This window comes from Mesocricetus auratus, unplaced genomic scaffold (assembly GCF_017639785.1).
Source record: "Mesocricetus auratus isolate SY011 unplaced genomic scaffold, BCM_Maur_2.0 Super-Scaffold_100011, whole genome shotgun sequence".
Taxonomy (NCBI): Eukaryota; Metazoa; Chordata; class Mammalia; order Rodentia; family Cricetidae; genus Mesocricetus; species Mesocricetus auratus.
Window position 1 is genome coordinate 50,965,435 of NW_024429195.1, and position 19,016 is coordinate 50,984,450.

The 19,016-nt window shown below is 42.4% G+C and overlaps 1 protein-coding gene across 8 annotated transcripts in view; it reads right to left on the reverse strand.

Moving 5' to 3' along the window:
* The window catches only part of Grip1 (glutamate receptor interacting protein 1), a 586,206-nt gene that overhangs the window by 29,385 nt on the left and 537,805 nt on the right, over nucleotides 1-19,016 (reverse strand). For 5 of the 8 annotated variants that reach the window (XM_040754819.1, XM_040754816.1, XM_040754813.1 and 2 more), the window contains 6 exons: nucleotides 15,056-15,200; nucleotides 12,648-12,787; nucleotides 12,281-12,475; nucleotides 4,491-4,647; nucleotides 3,579-3,690; nucleotides 3,419-3,463 (listed from right to left, as the gene is read on the reverse strand). In XM_040754819.1, coding sequence (XP_040610753.1) covers nucleotides 3,419-3,463; nucleotides 3,579-3,690; nucleotides 4,491-4,647; nucleotides 12,281-12,475; nucleotides 12,648-12,787; nucleotides 15,056-15,200 — 794 coding nt within the window. The remainder of the gene's footprint in view (nucleotides 1-3,418; nucleotides 3,464-3,578; nucleotides 3,691-4,490; nucleotides 4,648-12,280; nucleotides 12,476-12,647; nucleotides 12,788-15,055; nucleotides 15,201-19,016) is intronic. The other 3 variants (XM_040754812.1, XM_040754820.1, XM_040754815.1) reach the window with 1 other exon arrangement.

Here is a 19,016-nt window from a genome sequence, read left to right on the forward strand (position 1 = left end):
AGATTACATCCCTGAATCTCAGAACTAGAACAAAGAAGGATTTGAAAGAAGTATCATGATGGGAATGGACATTTCTCATATTAGAGGATGCCAGGACTCTAAAAATAGGACTGTGGCCATCTCTCTATTCCTTATACAATGCTTATATGCAGAAGTGTGCACTGGCAAATGTGCCTGAATCTATAGAAACAGAAATTATGTTCATACCATGTGAATAAGTAAAATGTGGTTTGTTTACATTAATGAAAAATCTATAAGCAACAGAGCTTGACTTGTTGAACTCTGAATGTATTCATTAATTTAAGCCTTGTAAGTCTGTAAGGTAGGCATGCCATTCATTCTACTTTATAGGAGATTGAAGCACAAAGAATCTTATTTGCCCAAGGTCGTATAAGCAGTAACTGAAGCAAGGGCCCTACCTGCAGCTATTCACTAGAAGGAACACTGAAAAGTGAGCAGCATTTTTATTGGTTGTCAAATGTAAGAGTTTGTATCTCTCCATTGAGGTTCACTTTATATGTACTTATAAGAAAGCACAACAGCCAAGTATTGGCACAAATCTACATAGACCTAACAACTCTATGAAAAAGAGACCAAACTGACAAGTATGTTTGGACAGGACCACTTAAATCACCGATGCTTTTGAGAATGGAAATGCTGCAGAAAAATCCTTGCTGATTACTGAGCACTGCATATAGTATTGCTTAATATTCAATAACATCATCAGTAGGCTTTAAATCAGTAGTCTTATTCCTTCACATCAGGAGAGAGGGGCACCTGGGTAAGTTCCATAACTTGTCACAAGTCTTGTATGGGGACCCCAACAGTCTGGTTGCAGTCTTTCTCCATGACGAACTGGCTTTCTAGCCACATAAAACTTCCCTTTTGTATGTAAAAAGTCTCTAATATTTAAGCAAATGTAGGCATCCACAGTATTACATATTTCTGATAAATACTCTTTTTTTGAGGCTTATTGACATATTCTATAGCCAGCTATGTTGGTGTCATGGGACATCTTTTCATTTGATGGCGCTTACATACATTGCTTCTGTGTTTAATCTGTGGTAACTGACAGCATCCAGTCATTTTTTTTTTCCTGCAGTGGTGACCACCCATCCATTGTCCTTACCTACTTAGAATATTTATCTGCTTTATTTATATCTATTTTTCCCTCTCATGTGGGAAATAAAATAATCATTGAGCCCAAGGGCTGACAGTCTGACTTTGATGAGTCTGAGTTGCCAGAGGAGACACTGCCAATGGGTTTTACTAGGGTCCCGTGACCAAGAGGAGAGGTAAGAACAGCTCCTCACTCAAGTTTCAAGCTATGACTGGATTTTTCACCTTCACTAAATTTCAAGGGAATTAATAGCATCTAACAAGGATTCTAAAAGCTAAAGTACAAATACAATTTAGGTCCAGACATCTGGCTAAACTCTTGTCTATTAAAAAAGTTAAGATAGTATTAATTAAGACACAGCAAACTCAGTACTCAATTTTATTGCATTTATTAAATACCAGGTTCTCTATTAATCATTGTGTTATTACTATATTCTTATTTTTGAAACTATCTTATTTTGATTTTTCAAAACAGGGTTTCTTTGTGTAGTCCTGGCTATTCTGTAGCCCAGAACTCACTCTGTAGACCAGGGTGGTCTCGAACTCAAAGAGATCTGCCTGCCTCTGCCTCCTTAGTACAGAGATTAAAGGAGTGTGTCACCACTACCTGGTAATTCCTATGTTTTATACAAGCAAAAATTGGCAAAGGAGGTTAAAAATTGCTCAAAGTCTTAGTTTGAGTTTTTAGTTTCAGGGAAGGCTGTATATTTTTCAGTGCTAAAGTTGAACCTAAATTAGTAAATTCTTATTTTAATCACAATAATTTTAGTTAATCTATATTTATAAACTCCATAGTTTGCTTTAATTTTATTGAAGGTAAATTTCATCCATAGGACTCTAGCTTCAATAAAAATGTAACAGCCTTCCCAATCAAGGAAACAATTCATTTAAAAACACTGTTTAAAGTTTTTGTGATAATAGTGTAAATATGGACCTGGTGAGCATTCCTCCTAGCTGAAAATGTAACTTCTCTTTGGCTTAAAGCTCAGCCTCTTCTTTCTCTGCGTTCGTAATTCCAGGGCCACATCACATGAAGCTGTGATGGAGATAACTGCAGGTTGCTGTAACATACTTCCATGGCGCTGGTTTTCCTCCGCTAACTCAATATCTAGGTAATCACCCAGGCTCATCCAGTTATTTTTAAAAGAACCTTCAATGGATACAATGTAAGAGAATCTGTAAGAACAGTGAGTGCCACAAAAGAAATGTATCAAAAACGGGAAAGGCGTGGGAGCCAAAGTAACTTAGGTGAGGGCCTTTGCTCAAGAATTATGAATTGTGTTCCTTATTCAGCCAGCCCTGCTTCTCGCGCTATGTACAGGGGGTGGTAAAAGTTTAAATAAACCAGCTTGCACTTACAAATTGTGCTCTTTTTGAAAAAAAGGAATCAACGTCTCACGTCTTAATTTAAATTTTATAAGTCTATCCATGCCCAGGTCCTTTAACTGTGCTCTGAAGCCAAAATTCATGCCACGTAGTACTATGGTGTCTATAAACTCAAACTACTGTTTTCCTTTAGAATTCTCTTTGCAGATTCACAAACATTAGAATCACATAAGGTGTCCACACATGCAGTTGAGAAGCAAACTAATGTAAAGATGAGTAATCATTTTAAAACTGAAGAGTCCCACCCGGTAGTGCCATTCACATTCCTTACAGGGACTCGGGGACCTCATATGACATCAAAACAAAAATGAGACTTTCACCACTTTACTTTTTATGACTTAAAAACTTCAAAAGAACATAAAAGGAAACATTCCAGGCCTTCCCAGACTAAATCGGGAAACTGCCAGCAGATGTATGGCTTTGTTGAAGAAATTGCCCAGAGATCGGCTGCTACAATCCAGCTCGTCCCTCCTCAGATTCATGTAAGGCTAACATGGAATTAAGATTTCCAATGGACAGCAAAGCAGGGAGTAATATTGTGCCTGCTTATCTTAGACTGACCTTTTAAAACAGCCATATCATCATCAATTTAAGGGCAAAACAAAATATAATTGTGTTTCCTCTTATGTTCCTCTTAACGAACAAATTAATTTCTCTACCAAGTACAAATGAAAACATGCCAAAGAAACCTTTCTAAAGCAGCTAAGAGAATGAAATGCACCACTGTTGGGAGACTGGGCTGGCTCCTTAGCGATTTGGTGGGAAACAGGTACAGTCAGGATTAGCAAGGGAGCAATGGCAGAAGCCACAAGTCAGTAAGAACTGCATTGTATAAAATCAAACTGCTGTCTGGAAGGCAAGGGTGGGGGGAGGCAGCTTCACAAGCAAAAGTATAAACAGAAAGGGTAGCTACCAAGAGAGTCATGTTTCTCAATGACACACGCCTGTCAGCTTTCTCCTGTGGAAAGGGGTTAAAGCTTTTAAATGAACTGCTGTGATCAATGCAAACATGAAAGGACCAAAAAACAAAAAAATGAATGTAGAAACAAGATAAGCAGTGGGACCGAGGCTACCTCAAGCTCTCTCAGGATCCCCGACTGGCCGCAGGTCTCCAGGTCCTCCAGTGCTTGAGACCAGAAGTTTTCTTCTTGTTCAGCCTCCGCACTGTCAGAGGCCCCTGCGAAGCTGCCCGCAAGAAACACATTCTGGGTTAAGGAAGATGTGCATGCACACACACACACAGCACACAAAGTTGTATACACACAGACACACACTTCTTAATGTAGAATCTTTCTCATTTTACACAAAAAAAGAGAAAAGAAGATCCACTTTCAGCAGACTTCCTTTAGACTGTGACCTCCAAGTCAAGCCATGTCTGTCCCTTAGGAATGCTAAGTGGCATGCAGAATTAAAGGGCCTTTGTCACAACTAGCTGGCTTCGGAATATCCATGGCTGCATAGATGTGGCTGTGCTGTGGCAGATGGCACCATGGGAATATACTTCCTCTGCTACATCTGTAGGGGAGGACAAGCCTCTCCTAAGAACTTATAAAATCATTGCTCCCGAGTCTGATACCCAGAACCTATGTGGAAAAGCAGGATATGGGAATACACTAACAATCCCATCACTGGACATGTTGAGACAGGTGGATCCCTGGGACCTGATGGCCAGCCAATCTAGTCTAATTAGTGAGCTCTTGATGTATGTTACATGTGACTTAGTGTGGAACTACCTATAGGAGGAGGGATAGGGATGCTTGCCACAGAAAGGACATGACTGAGAAGCCGACTTCCCCCTGTGCTACTCTGGGAAACTGCAATGCTGCCTGGTGCTACCAAGCTATCACTGGGGAGTCACACATTTTAGAAACCTTTGTGGCTGTTGTGGATGGCTAAAATGGTGACTCCACAAGTTCAATGCCAACAAAAGCTGCCACTGGGTATAGAGAGGTGCAAGTCCTCTCTCTGAGACCAGGGAACCTTACCCACTGGCTGTGGACCGATCCCAGTCTTCATTATTCAATCCCACATCTGGATAAGTCTGGCTTCGAGGCTTGGGGACTGGGGACAGACTGCCTCTTTGCTTTGGACTCCTCCAATCATAGGTATTGAAATTATATCCCGAAGTCTGAAAGGTGGTGCCTGAAACAGAAGCAAGGCATTAGAGCTGGGTGTGGGGATTATTGAGATATTATGGGGTTGACCAGAAGAGGGTCGGGTAGCAAAGTAATAGAAGGAATGACAGCAGGCACATAGTGGTACTCATCCTGCCTCTGGGCTCTGAGGCTTTCTTCACAGCATGCTTTGGTACTATAATTATTTGCAAATAAAAGAGGAAGTTAAAGGCTTTGGATGGTGATTTCTAGTACCTAAGCCCTCTGGGGGCTTGGAGTCACACACAGTTTCAGGAGAACCAGTTTCCAGGTCCTTCAGTGCCAAATGCACACCACCATCCTCCCCATACTGCTTTGGCTGATGCAGCCCAGAGATCTGGACTGACAAGTTCTCCCCTCTCCTTTCACAACTGTTTCTCTGTGGTTCTCAGTCATTTTAAACCCTTGAGGGTGCTTGGCCTGGAGTCTCAGGACTGTAAGCATAAGCCAGCAAATGCAGGGATAGGTTGGAAAAACCTTGCTCATGAGATAAGGGCACCCAGAAGCTGGGTCATAGTTGAACCAGGCAAACTCAGGACAAGGCATTTATTTATCCCTCCATATTGCCCTGCCATCTGCTTCTATCTGAAAGTCAGAAGCAAGGATGATGTCAAGGATAAACAGCATTAGTGTTTATCCGAATTGCAAAACAAAGACTGAGTTTTCTGATGGAGGTGGGGAGGGCGGTTAAGTCTGATTAGCCTGGTGAGCAAGACAGTAGGGGATTAGGAAACAATTAGATTATGTAATATGCACCACCCTTGAATTTCAGCTAAGTCTATAACACCGAGATCCTGACAGTAACAGAGTTAAAGGTTATTTATAACAAGGAAGAAATCATATCTTTTGAGAATATTTTTGAGGAAAGCATTCAGAAGATAACTTCGAATATGTGATGAAGTATGTAGTTTTTCAGTTAACTTTTTGGGGGCTCAAGGGCATATGCATGGGCCTGACTCCATAATGTATATCATAATCATTAAACATATGACTTAGCAGTAGATGTGTGTCTTACTATGCATAAGGAATTCAACATAGCAAACACCTGAAGCCCTGCTTTCACCATTTGGGGGCTAGAACCTGGGTCATAAATGGGGTCAAAGGATGTCCAAAGGAAAGCTTGAAGTTAGCATACTAGTATTTACTAGGTCTGAGGTCTGGGAAGATAGTGTTGACCAAGCAGGAGAGAGTAATAGTGGAGATGCAATCTTTTTTTTTTTTTTTTTTTTTTTTGGTTTTTCGAGACAGGGTTTCTCTGTATTGTTTTGGAGGCTATCGGTCCAGCCCAGCCTCGAACTCACAGAGATCCGCCTGCCTCTGCCTCCCGAGTGGTGGGATTAAAGGCGTGCGCCACCACCGCCCGGCATGAAGATGCAATCTTAATAAGGGCTGCTCTCTACCCCCAAATCCATCAGTGCATTCTCTCCACCCCCAAGAAGAAAGAAAAGAAAACAGAAACAAAAACAAAAAACAACAATAAAAACAAGCTGTTTATTTTTCAGAGGTGTAAAGATGATAAATCCCAGGGAATAATCCTCTACCCTGGGATCAAACTGAAATTGTTGCATTGGCCCATGTGTTCAAAACTGAACTGCAAAAAATATAATTAAAATTTGTTTTTATTGAATGATGGTGCAAGCATGTGAAAATAAAATGCCTTTATGATAGTTGAAATTACATTTGCATGAGTGTATGTGTTTGTGCATTGGGTGAGTGTGTGTGTGGGAATGCACATGCATGTGCATATCTCTACATGCCAGAAATTTATGTTTGGTATCTTCCTCAAATGCTCTCCACCTATTTTTTTTTTGAGGCAGGATCTCTCACCAACTTAGAGCTTGTTTTCTGGCACCTGGCTATATAGAAGCCCCAGGAATCCTCCCTTCTCTTCCTCTCCAGTGTGGGGATGCCCTTGACTGTTTTGTTTGTTTTAATGTGGGTAGAGAGCCCGACTCAGCCCTGAATGCTTGTGTGAAAGATGCTTTACCAACCGAGGCATCGTCCCAGCTTCCATAAATTGCACTTTAAGTGAAACTTTGATCAAAGAAACTGTAAAAATCTATGTTGTAAGTAATCACTGCCTTGATTCAGAATTGGAAACCTTTGTCCCTCTCTTCTTTATGTCTTCTGTATCGTGGTTTTAATATCGAGGTTTATATTTTGTGTCATAATGAGGGTTTAAAATTCAGTCTTGGCTCTTTCTGCTGAGCAAAATGTTCCACTTTATTTATTTGCAGAATGGAAGATAAAGCTTCACAAATGTAGGTGCTTCTAAATCGCCTTGGCATGGTGATTTTCATTCTTAGGGCTAATAAATCTGAGATATTTTCAAGTCCCGACACCCCAACCCAGTCACATTTGCTTTTCTATATAGCTTTTAATTCCCACCCAGTCTTCATGTGGGAAAGGAAGCTAAACCATGCTGGCTCCATCATAGAAAGTTTGAAAATGTTTTGGGGGAATTTCCTCCTTGAACCTATAATTTGGGAACTGTAAATCTTGTTCCTCATAGTTTTGGAAACCAATTGTAGCATAAGAATCAAGCCAGACAATGTTGGCCAGGTCTCTTTTTCAAAGACCCAGTTTTGTTAAGAACAAGAAAATCAAATCATATGCTCGAGTGACTATTTGTAATTGTTCTTGCCAATAAATGTTTCATGTGTCTGGATGAACACTATTTGAAAAATGGCAGAGGAAGGAAAGGAATGTTTTTCTGGCTTTCAGATGTCACCCAGAAAGTGAGGACAAACAGCAGAATCCCACCCTGTCTTCACTGCAACTGTGTTAGGTCCATAACCCCAAGCTTAAATATAACAGGGGAACTGGCAAATTCAGTGAGAATCACATGAGAAGCAGGTGGTGGTGGCATGTGTAGTATGTGTGTGTGTGTGTTGATGTGTGTGTGTGTGGTGTGGTGGGATGGTGTTTGTAGTAGTGGTGGTAGTGTGTGTGTGTGTGCGTGTGTGTGGTGGTGGTAGTGGCGTGTGTGGTGATATGGGGTTGGAAGACGACTCATCTGGTCAGAGACTTGCAGAGGCCCAGTCAGCCAAAACAGAGACAAAGCAGCAATCATTTGCTTAGAAGGCTAGGATGCACTGAACCTGCTGGTGGCAGCAAACACCCTTGGAGCCTGTCTGTCACCAGGGGAAAGCCAGGTGGACTGAGAGAGGACACATACAGATGAGCAGCAGTTCTTCTGGTGAGAGCCGCATCTTCTGTTGCAGCCAGCTGGGAAGCCCTTATCCTGCTACCACAGTGAAGCTGCTACTGAGGCTGGCCTAGAACATGATGGGAGCCTACAGCTTGCACAGAGTCTCTAGCAAACTTCCAGTTCATGGTAGATTCACTCAGTGGGGTGTTGAGTGATAATTTTTAAAGGGTGAGCACAAGCTGTATGCAGTTTATATTAAAAGAATAGAGGATGCAGGTGGTGGTGGTGCATGCCTTTAATCCCAGCACTAGGGAGGAAGAGGCAGGTGGAGCTCTGTGAGTTGGGGGACAGTCCGATCTACAGAGAGAATTCCAGGACAGGCTCTAGAGCTACACAGAGAAACCCTGTCTTGAAAACCCAAAAACCAAACCAAAATAAGAAAAAAAGAGTTAAACCAACTGTTATATCAAAGACCCAGGGTGAAAATAATAAGTAAATACAAGTGACAGTTTCTTGGAAAAAAATAAAACAAACCACTAATAATCTAATCATGGAAACATTAGTAGCACAAATATATTAAGGAAGGTGTATTAGGGATGTGTTTAGAAACTGAGAAAATAAGATAATTAATCAAGAGATTAATTATATGCAAATACATTTAAACTTGGATAAAAAAGACTGTTTTTCTAGGGAAAACACAAATGGTAAAAGTGACTTCAAACAATCAGTCAGAAACATAGCTACCTGAGTTGCCAGTCGCGGACTATGGAGACCATGAGAGCGTCAATTTCCCCAAAGATGGGAGTTCAGGAGACGATAATTTACTGTCTCCTTTTATATTGACTTTTGCAATATCCCAGTACCCATTAGGGTTTCCTCAAGTAGAAGAAGGAATTATTAAGACCCAAGGGCCCAAAGATCCAGATCCGGATAAAGGAGACTGATTTGGGGTATTGGAAAATGGGAGAGGGAGAAGTAACCCCTCTCCAGGTGAGCAGGAGAAGCTCATATCCCAAAACCACTCAGTAAGATGTCCCACTGTGGCCCTTTATTATACAAACCCTCTTTGCCCCCATCGGTTTGGTCATTCTACCCTATTTCCTTTTTCATTAAGAAATATTTATCATTGCTGGTAGTTGTTTGTTTACTTGTGAACTCTTGGGCCCTTCCGAGAACAGAGACCTCATCCTGTTGGATTATGCTAAACCTTAAATGCCTGTTGCATGAGTAAATGGGACATTTTGGTGAAGTAGTGGAGAACAATAAAGAACATGGTTACCCAAGTCATGCATTGTTTTGCATCATGGGGGTTCAGGAAACCCAAGGCAGCTACAGGCTTAAAGGAGACAGAGTCCATGTGAGGTCTTTATGTGTCAGAGCAGAGACTGCTGACAGGATAGTGCAGAGTTCTCACCCTTCCTAATGCTGCAAACCAGTGGCTCTCACCCTTCCTAATGCTGCAAACCAGTGGCTCTCACCCTTCCTAATGCTGCAAACCAGTGTCTCTCACCCTTCCTAATGCTGCAAACCAGTGGCTCTCACCCTTGCTAATGCTGCAAACCAGTGTTCCCAGCCTTCCCACTGCTGCAAATCAGTGGTTCGCAACCTTCCTAATGCTGCATATCAGTGGTTCCCAACTGTCCTAATGCTGCACATCAGTGACACTCAACCTTCCTAATGCCATGCCATGATCATTTCCTCATTTTGTGTTGACCCCCATCCACAAATTATTTTGTTGCTTCCTCATAACTCTAATTTTGCTACTGTTATATATTATAATGTAAATGATATGCAGATATCTGATATGAACCCCCCCTAAAGGGGTCACAACTCACAGCTTGAGAGGGACCTGGGCTAGAGGGATAAGTTGAAAGACTAGCTCAAAGCATGATAATTAATGAGAGGAAAATTAGTACATTTTACCCTTTGCTTATAAAAAGTCAATTATAAATAGTCACAAGCTAATCAGGTGGTGGTGGTGCATGCCTTTAATCCCTGCACTTGGGAGGCGAAAGTAGGTGGATCTCTGTGAGGTCACAGCCAGCCTGGTGTACAAAAGCAAGTTCCAGGACAGCTAGGATGTTGAAAAAAGAAAAGCAACCAACCAACAAACAAAATCAAGCAAAAAATACAAAATCCAGTCAAAAGCTAAATCCAGGGCTGGAGAGATGGCCCAGAGGTTAAAAGCACTGGACTGGCCTTCCAGAGTTCCTGAGTTCAATTCCCAGCAACCACATAGTGGCTCACAACCATCTGTAATGAGATCTGGTGCCCTCTTCTGGTGTACAGGCAACTATGCAGACAGAACACTATATATGTAATAAAAATAAGTAAATAAATAAAAAAGCTAAATCTACCTGGTTTTCACACAACGCCTTAAGAAACCCAGATCTTGATGAACAGCAAGCTCAAAATGAATGATGAATACAGGGTGCAATCCTAATCCTTGTGCCATGGTGGGTGGTCCTGGCAGGCTCTGCTGTCTTCACGAAGACAGGGAAGGTTTGCTGAGCTCTGAGCTGCCAGTTGACTGAGGACTGTTTTCTGAGTGCTATACTCGAGTAAGTACAGAATTAAACTTGGGCATATTGAGAAGAGAGAGCCATGGGCCAATAAAGAGGCTCAAAAATAGGTTAGGTAGGGAAGTGGTTGAAGGAATTGGGCTATTTTGCTTGAAGAAGGAAAGATTTGAAAGAGAAGCAATAACATCACCCAGCAACCCAAAGGGCTGCCAAGTGGAAGGGGCTGGAGCCGGTTCTGAATCACCTGAAGATGTAAGTAGGAATAATTGACAGAAACCAAGGGCAGGGCAGAATTCAGCTCTACATAGTTCTGAGCTATCAGAGCTGCTGGAGAGACAGGGAAGGCGAAGAGGGCTTGTCAGCTTGGTGCTCAAGGATGCACAGCACGTCCATACACAACAGTGCTAGACACAGCCCCAAGGACCACATGAGATGCCAAACTAGCTGACTTCTGCATCTTCCCCACACACTGGATCTCATGACCAACAGTGGCCTTTGACTTGCAGTTTCCTTAAGGAATTGCATGAGGGGTGTCATGTGAACATGCTTAGTAAACTTAGGAATTCGACCGATATAAGGCACTGTTACAATTTTAAATTATCTTAACTCTACCCCATCATCATGATCTTTATTCATCTCGTAGTTTCTCCAGCCTTATAAGGATTTTAATGTCAGTGTTAAATTTATATTACTATGACTATTACTCAAATTTTTGAAATACTTCATAATGCAGTTTTTAATTTTTTACTAAGGAAGTGCAGACCATATATTTCATATGTCAATCATGGCCCTGATCTTAGAGTACAAAAGGCTGGAATAGATGAGTTTATAAGTATCACTTTATAGGGCAGAACTCACTGGTATCAATAGTTTTCTCAAAAAATGTGTTCAAAAATGTTTCCACATTAATAAAGAATAAATCAACACACCCACTAATAAACTCCACTTACTGTGATTAAAACTTGACTAGGGTCCTTTATCTGGCATCTCCTTATGTCCCAATAATTTTCAGGGCTAATGTGTTACAAGGTATCATGACTTTGAAGAATTGCCAGGTAAATGAAGGGTTGACTTGTATTTTTGATGGGGGCTGGAGAGATGGCTCAGCACAGGACCCGAGTTTGGTTCCCAGCACTTGCATCAGGTGGCTGCTTGTTACTCTAGCTCCAGGAAGATGGGACACCTTTGGCCTCCTGAACTTCTGTGCTCATACTCAACACATTGTTACACACACACACACACACACACACACACACACACACACACCATAATCGATCTTTGATTTTACTTGAGATGTTTGACATAGTTTCTCCACTAAATTCCAATATTGTGACTATGTAATAGCTCAAAAATTGATATAATATGTCCTTTAATTTTTCCCACCTATCTGGAACTTGACAGAGAGTAACACAATCACGGCAGGCTGAGCCAATCAAAATAGGATAACCGTGATGAGGGCAGCTGGATATACACACACTCAAACCTCTTCCCCACGCTGTCTGTGTTATGGATGTTAGCTCGGCGTCTGTGGTGACACATTTGTGACACACCATCACCCTAACAATGCATAATAAGGAAAACTGTGGTTTTTATACAAGCCAGGAATGCCCAAGAATCAGTGGGCTCACTAGTCATTGGTGACACTCTTGTTACAGGCTCAGATTCCCATGACCATCTTCATGGAATGTGTGCTAAAACCACAACACAATGGAGCCTATCTCCATGAACCCCACAGTATGGTCTGCTTCGTATCCACCTAAGCTTTCTGCATAGAACACTTGGCCATTAGGAGCCTACCAGTGTGTGATACATCCCCATGACTCACAAGAGGGAGGGCATTCCAGAGCAGCATGTGGCAGTGCTCAGGTTGTTGAAGGTGGACACAACTGAAACAGATTTGGGTTGCCAAAAGACAATCTGCACATGGAGCACAGGTGAATCTTCCATACCTTGACTCCCATAGCTGGCATCCATTCCAGACCCATCCCAGGAGTCCACAGCACTGTCCACACTGGGCACCGTGGAGGGGTACATGTCGGAGAGCTTGCCAGGCTTCTGTATTGGGGAGGAGTCCTCCTCACCATCTCCCATGTCACTCGAGTGGCTGGGGATGGGGAACTTCTTGGGACTTGAGGCTGGTTGTGCTTTACAGACAGGGAAAGGGGGTTTGCATCAGTGGAAATTAAAAAATGAAAAGATCCCCGTATACTCTAGCTGGAGAGCCATTTTTCTAGTAACACACGCAGACTCTGGGCACATTCTTTTAGGGAAACAGACACACTGGAAATCCTTAACTAGGATGCCCACCCCACTCACCATCTGTCTGTTTCTTAATTTTCAGGGTAACAGTCTCTCCTGCCATCTGCAGCAAGTGGATGGCTTCACTCAGAGGCTTCCCCTTCAGACTGCTGCTATTGATGGCTAGGATCCGGTCTCCGATGTGGATCGCTCCAGTCCTGGAACAGCAGACAGGAGTGGGGAAGGCAGACACACCAGACAGGGACGGGGAAGGCAGACACACCAGACAGGGACGGGGAAGGGATACACACCAGACAGGGACAGGGAAGGCAGACACACCAGACAGGGACAGAGAAGGTATGCACACCAGACAGGGACGGGGAAGGCAGGCACACCAGACAGGGATGGGGAAGGCAGGCACACCAGACAGGGACAGAGAAGGTATGCACACCAGACAGGGACGGGGAAGGCAGACACAATCCCCACAAGCTTCTTGGGGTAAATTTCCCAATACGCCTGTACATTAGTTACAATAAAGACTTGGTGAGGTCTCTAACATTCACTTCTAGCTTTCTCTTGGGAAATGTCATAACTGCATATGTTGTGAATTACTTTTTAGTAATTTCTAATAAAATTAGAAAAAGTATCTTAATTAGTTTCGAGAATGGACTTGGGCATTATTTGGTAAACTCCTCACAGGTCCCCAGGAAATGAACTCTGTGGATCAGCAGATGCAGCAGTGTGTAGCAGGCATCTCCCAATTTAAAATATTTAATACGAAGTGGAGCTCACCTTACTGTAAGACAAGGTCAAGAGATGGGGCATAGACTAAACAAGGGCAGCAGCAGCCCCTGCCTGGTTCTGATGGTGGAAAAACGCTCAACAGAGGGTTTATTTAGTGCTAAGTTTTCAGTCCATCTCTGTCATCCACCAGGTCAGCTGTGAAACATGGTCACCTCATTTTAACCTCTCCGGATATTAGTCCCTGGCCACTAGAATGGGGGTAATCATCTCAAAGGGAAACCTTGAGGAGGAAATGGGAAAACATGTGTGCGAGCTTGGATCAAAATGTGGACAAAGAAAACACATCATTCAACCGATTAATCAATGTGTGTGTGTGTGGGGGGGTGTATGTTTGTTTGTGTATATATATGTGTGTGGGCATGTCATTGTCAGAAGTCAACACTGGGTCTCTCTCAATCACCTTCTACCTCATTTATTTATCTATCATATCTATCTATTTATCTATCTATCTATCTATCTATCTATCTATCTATCTATCTATCTATCTGTCTGTCATCTATCTGGATCACTTTAAGTTCAGATAATGAAGGAATTAACCCTGCTTACAGAATTGCTGGGCACTGGGTGCTTTGAACACAGCTTGTTCTAGAGGCCACAGACTGGGTGACAGAGATGACAAAGTATACACTGGTCAGGAGGGGTTATTTAACCTGCCTGCCACTGTAGTTTCAATTATGGACATTTTCTTTGAAAAAAAATCTCTTCTCTCATAAAGAACATTAGTTAAAGAAAGACATAGACTGTGAGATGTAAGTGCAAAGAAACATTGTGCTGAATCCTGTGCTGTCTAACAGTAATAACTAGGACATGGGGATACCTAAGGAGCTCCCTCTGCCAGGTGTCTCAGCTAAAATTAGAATATTGAACCCTAGTCCAGCCCCGGCTGGCTCCCCCAGCCCCCTTATCTGACAGACAGAGTTGTCAAGTGGACTGATTTCTGAGTAAGGGACCTTGTAATTCTGAAATTCTGCAATGCTACATCCCCACCTTGCAAACTATTGTCATCAAATATCAGCCTGAATGATGTGCCTGAGCATTCTTGAACTAAGTCACCAGAAAAATAGATCTAGTTATAGAGCATGTTGAGTACCCAGCAACAAGTCTCGGGAATAAAAGAAATGCAGTTCAGCGGAGGGCTGAGAGCGGGTGGGGCCTGCTCATCACTGTCAAAGAAGAAATGGACAACACAGCTCAACGAGACACTATTGAGAGGGTGACTACCCTCTGTTAGCTGTAGTCTTTGAGCACCAAGTCTTTATTATTCCCCCACTCCGCCCCAATACAGAGAAGCTTAGTCTGATACCTGTCAAGCAACAGAAAGCTCAGCAAGTGTTTGCAGAATTGATTTGGACAAGCCTCTTAACCTCCTTCAACTTTAGCATCCTCTTTCCAAAATGGACACAGTATAAATCTACCTGCAGCTGACTGTGGTCTCCCAACACATTTTTTTTGGAGACTAATACCCATGCTAAGCCTATGGCATCCTTCACCGCCTGTAAGATGCCCTTCAATGTCAAGTCAGAGCTCTGTCTGAGAGTTTCCAAGCTCGGAAATCAATCCTCTGTGCAGATTTAAAAGTCAACAGATAAACAGCTAGGAGAAGGGAGCGTGTTTTCACACAGCCGTGAGGGAGCAGACCCCTCTCAGACACAGGCAATTATAGCCATTCCTTCACATTTTACCTTTCAGCTAATCCCCCTTTAGTGAGACTTGAGATGATTATAGGATCAAACGGCTCTTCAGTTCCTGAAATCGTGATGCCAAGGGGCCCCCCATAGCGCTTCAGCTCCACCGTATAAATAATCGCTCCGGAACTTTCTTGCTCATCTGCAATAAATGCCAAGGAATCATAATTGGTTTCGTCGGAAAAAGAGAAATAACGCACATATCCTTCCATGAAGCAGGAAATTCAAAACGTCGCCACTGAAACACTAAATGGCTCAGAAAAATAATTATTTTGGGAAGCAGCATTTCCTTAATAGGATTTCACATTCTAATTCAGCGATGAAGTTGTCATGAGTGCCAGGGATGGGAAACATTCTCATTTTGCCAGTGGGTGGCCCACCTAATGGCGGCCACAGAACTTCCATGTTATGTGTCTCTGCTGTGACAGTGCTTGGCCAGCCTTTCACTGAGTATGTGACCAATACCCATGGATTAACCATATAGGTGAGTAGATACTGCTGAATGAGTATGCCACTCAATTTCTCAGAAACATTTCCATTTCCAGGCCTTACAAACACACCATGTCTCAAAATACGAAAGTTGGTTTTGCTCAGGGTCGGATCAAATGATGATACTTGTTTAAGTGGGACTCAGTGAGGTTATCTTGAAGACAGTACCAGGAATTTTAGAAAATCTTTTATATAATTCCATCAACAGTGTTTTAGTCCCATGGATCAAACCAGAGGCATTGTAGCAGGGGTGTGAGTAATGCTCTTTCTACTATAGAGAATAAGAACTGATGCCAACTACTGATGCACTGCAGGATCCTCTACCAGGCTGCCATATGGGCATGTGTTCTGTGGGCCATTTAACAGTGGCAAGGAAGAAGACATTTCCGTTCTTCCCCAAACATTTGTTAGAAAATTGTCACTGGCCACTTTCAACATGGTGGATGTTACGACTCCATTTGGGTTGCACTATGAGGTCTGAGGTTTCAAAGGATTTTTATTTGCTCAAGTTTAAAATTCCTGACATTTGCTTTATCCGTTGCCTGAGAGACCCATGAACGGTTAAGGAGCTATTTCATTTCTGTACCTCAGGATACAATGAAATGGCCCAGTAACTACTTGAAGAAAATAGTCAGTTTTTGCTGTCAGCATGTATGGAGTAAGGTATTCACAGAGCCACACTTCTGCAGCAAGCAGCTGTTCATTTACAATATGAAATGCTAAAATAAGGAGGAAAGGGAAAGCTTGAGTTAACAATTCAATTATCTGTGTGCACAGTGAAGAATTAGGGGGGACATAAAAAGCAAGGTCAGGGGAGTAATGCGGGCAGGGACGTGACCTCTCTTGTCAGCATTTGCTTTATTCTTGGTGGTAGCCTGGGAGTTCTGGAATGCAGCCACCGTCCCTTCTCTTGGGCTCTCAGCCTCACCAGCCCCTCATGCTGGGAGTTAAAGGCCAAAAAACATAAGATGCATTGCTAGAATCACTGTCTCAGGTACCCGGTATCTGGCTCTAGTTGGATGAGTGGCTTAGGGTCCTCCACATGAAGTCTAAAGACTCTGGGAGATGGTCCCCAACGTGTCTTCTGGGCTGCTGCTTATGTGGTGGTGAACAGGCTGGACATCAGGAACTACTGAGTGCTCCAGGGAGAAGCATCAGAAGCTGTTTGGTGAATTCAAGCCCAGAAGCCCACGTTTTCTTTCTTTCTTTCCTTCTTTCTTTCTTTCTTTCTTTCTTTCTTTCTTCTTTTTTAAAGATTTATTTCTTTATTATGTATACAGTGTCCTGCCAGCACGTGTGCCCACATGCCAGAAGAGGGCACCAGATCTCATTATAGATAGTTGTGAGCCATCAAGTGGTTGCTGGGAATTGAACTCAGGACTTCTAGAAGAGCCATCTCTCCAAGCCCAAGCCCACATTTTCTGATAGCATACTATTTTGTTACTTGCCAGAGCTGTCTTTGATGTAAATGAATGAGGGGTATAGGGAGTAGATTACATTTATGCTGCAAGCTGCATCAATAATTGCATTCTGGATAGAATCGGGAATGATTCATTTGATTAGTGACCCCGGCATAATTAAACAATAGCTAATATTAATTATGTCTGGGTTTTCTGTTGGTCCCCCTGTTAGTTTGTAGAAAGTTTTAGGTGCAGCTTCAGCCTAGATGAAACAAACACTGGATGAGAGGAAGGTGGACTTGGGGGCAGACCCACTTGCTGAGAGTGGGGAAACCTCTGGTTAGTCCATCCTTGCATCACAAAATGACAAGTAGCACTGGGATGGAGTAGATGGGTTTAGGGCAGTCGTGTTCCAGGCCATCTTACACGGGGACATTTCATATTAGTACCCAAGTAGTTGGCAAAGAAGACAACTGCTGGGCACCCAGGATGTGACGAAGATGCAAAACAAGAAAGCGGCAACATTATATTAAAAACACATTCTTCCAAGAGCGGCGGGAGGCAAAAGGGAGATCTTTGGGGATCCTAATTTAAACAAACCAATTATTTAAAAAATACATCTTAATTATCTCTTTCTCTTGCTTTTTGCTCACTTTCTTGTTCTCTCTCTATATATATGAAATATATACATTTATTTATATATACATATTCATGTATATGAAATGTATACATATATTCATATATAAATATATATATATATATATATATATATATATATATATATATATATGAAACTGAGTACCACCTTTCTGGAAATAGTGAACACTGACTGCTGAGACACATGATGATATTAAGATCAGGGCTAATACTTTTAACTGGGTCACATTTCCAGGGACATTTCTTTAGGGATATTGTTAATGTTTACAGGATGGGATGCCTGGGAATGCATGCAAATAATTTAGTGGGAGGAGAAACTAGACTGGGAATCAGCTAGCCATGACTGCTTCTGGAAGATGCTATGCACTGTTTCTCTGTTTTCTGTATGGACTTGAAATATCATAGTTTAAAAGTGATTTTTCTGACAAGGTTAAACACTCCTAGAAATCCCTATGCAAGATGCCTCAAGTAAATAGGTGTTTGATTAGCCTGCTTCCTTCATCTCATTGGTTCTATCTAAAGCACATTGTCCATCTGGACATGCCCAAGCCTCCCTCTCTCTCTTGTCCTTGAGGAGGTTGAGCTTGGCTCTGCCTAGCTTTTTTCCAGTAAGGTTTCCTTCTAGATGGTTTTCCTGCTTGGGACTTGGCCATCACCCTCCTTTCCCATCCATTTTGCTAGTGCTGCCAACCACGAGGCTTGGTCTTTCCTTCCTGGAACATTTTCAAACACAAACCTGAATATATCACAATCTCAGGTGAAGCCTCCTTATCAGTTCCCCCAACTTCCCTAATAGATTACAAACAAGGCCTTTGTAAGAGCTGAGTTCCAGAGGGCCACACTGTCTTCTCATATCTCAACCCAACCTGTAGAGTCTCTCCTGGTAGAGTCACAAGTTCTCACACAGTCCTTGGGTTGTCTCCAGATTTCAGACTTCACTCACTAGGTACCCATCTTTTCCTTCTTGTGCTCCCGGGGAATGTCTCCTTCTACTTCAAGACTTGACCCATATGCCTTGTTTTCCAAGGAAGTTTCTGGTCTCTTAGTTGGGTTTGGAGTTGCTTTCCTACGGCATCCCATAGGTCACGTCTATTGTGTTAGTGTTTCTCAACTTCCCAACTCATCATTTCAGCTCCCCCTTTAACTAAAAGAAATAAAGTTGACATTTTCTTAAATGAAAACAACTAAAGGTTAAGGAAAAAGATTCAGGCTGGTAGAGTGGAGCTCTGAAGCCCACAAGCTATTGCCACACAGAGCCTAAGAGTCTTTTATCCCAAGGACCAGTTCCTGACAAGATCCATCTTCTGGTGTATACTTTCAATTCTGTTTTTGTATTTGTATATTTTAAAGTTTAATGTACATGTTTTTTTTTTTTGCTTGCACATATGTCTATGCACCACACGCATGCCTGG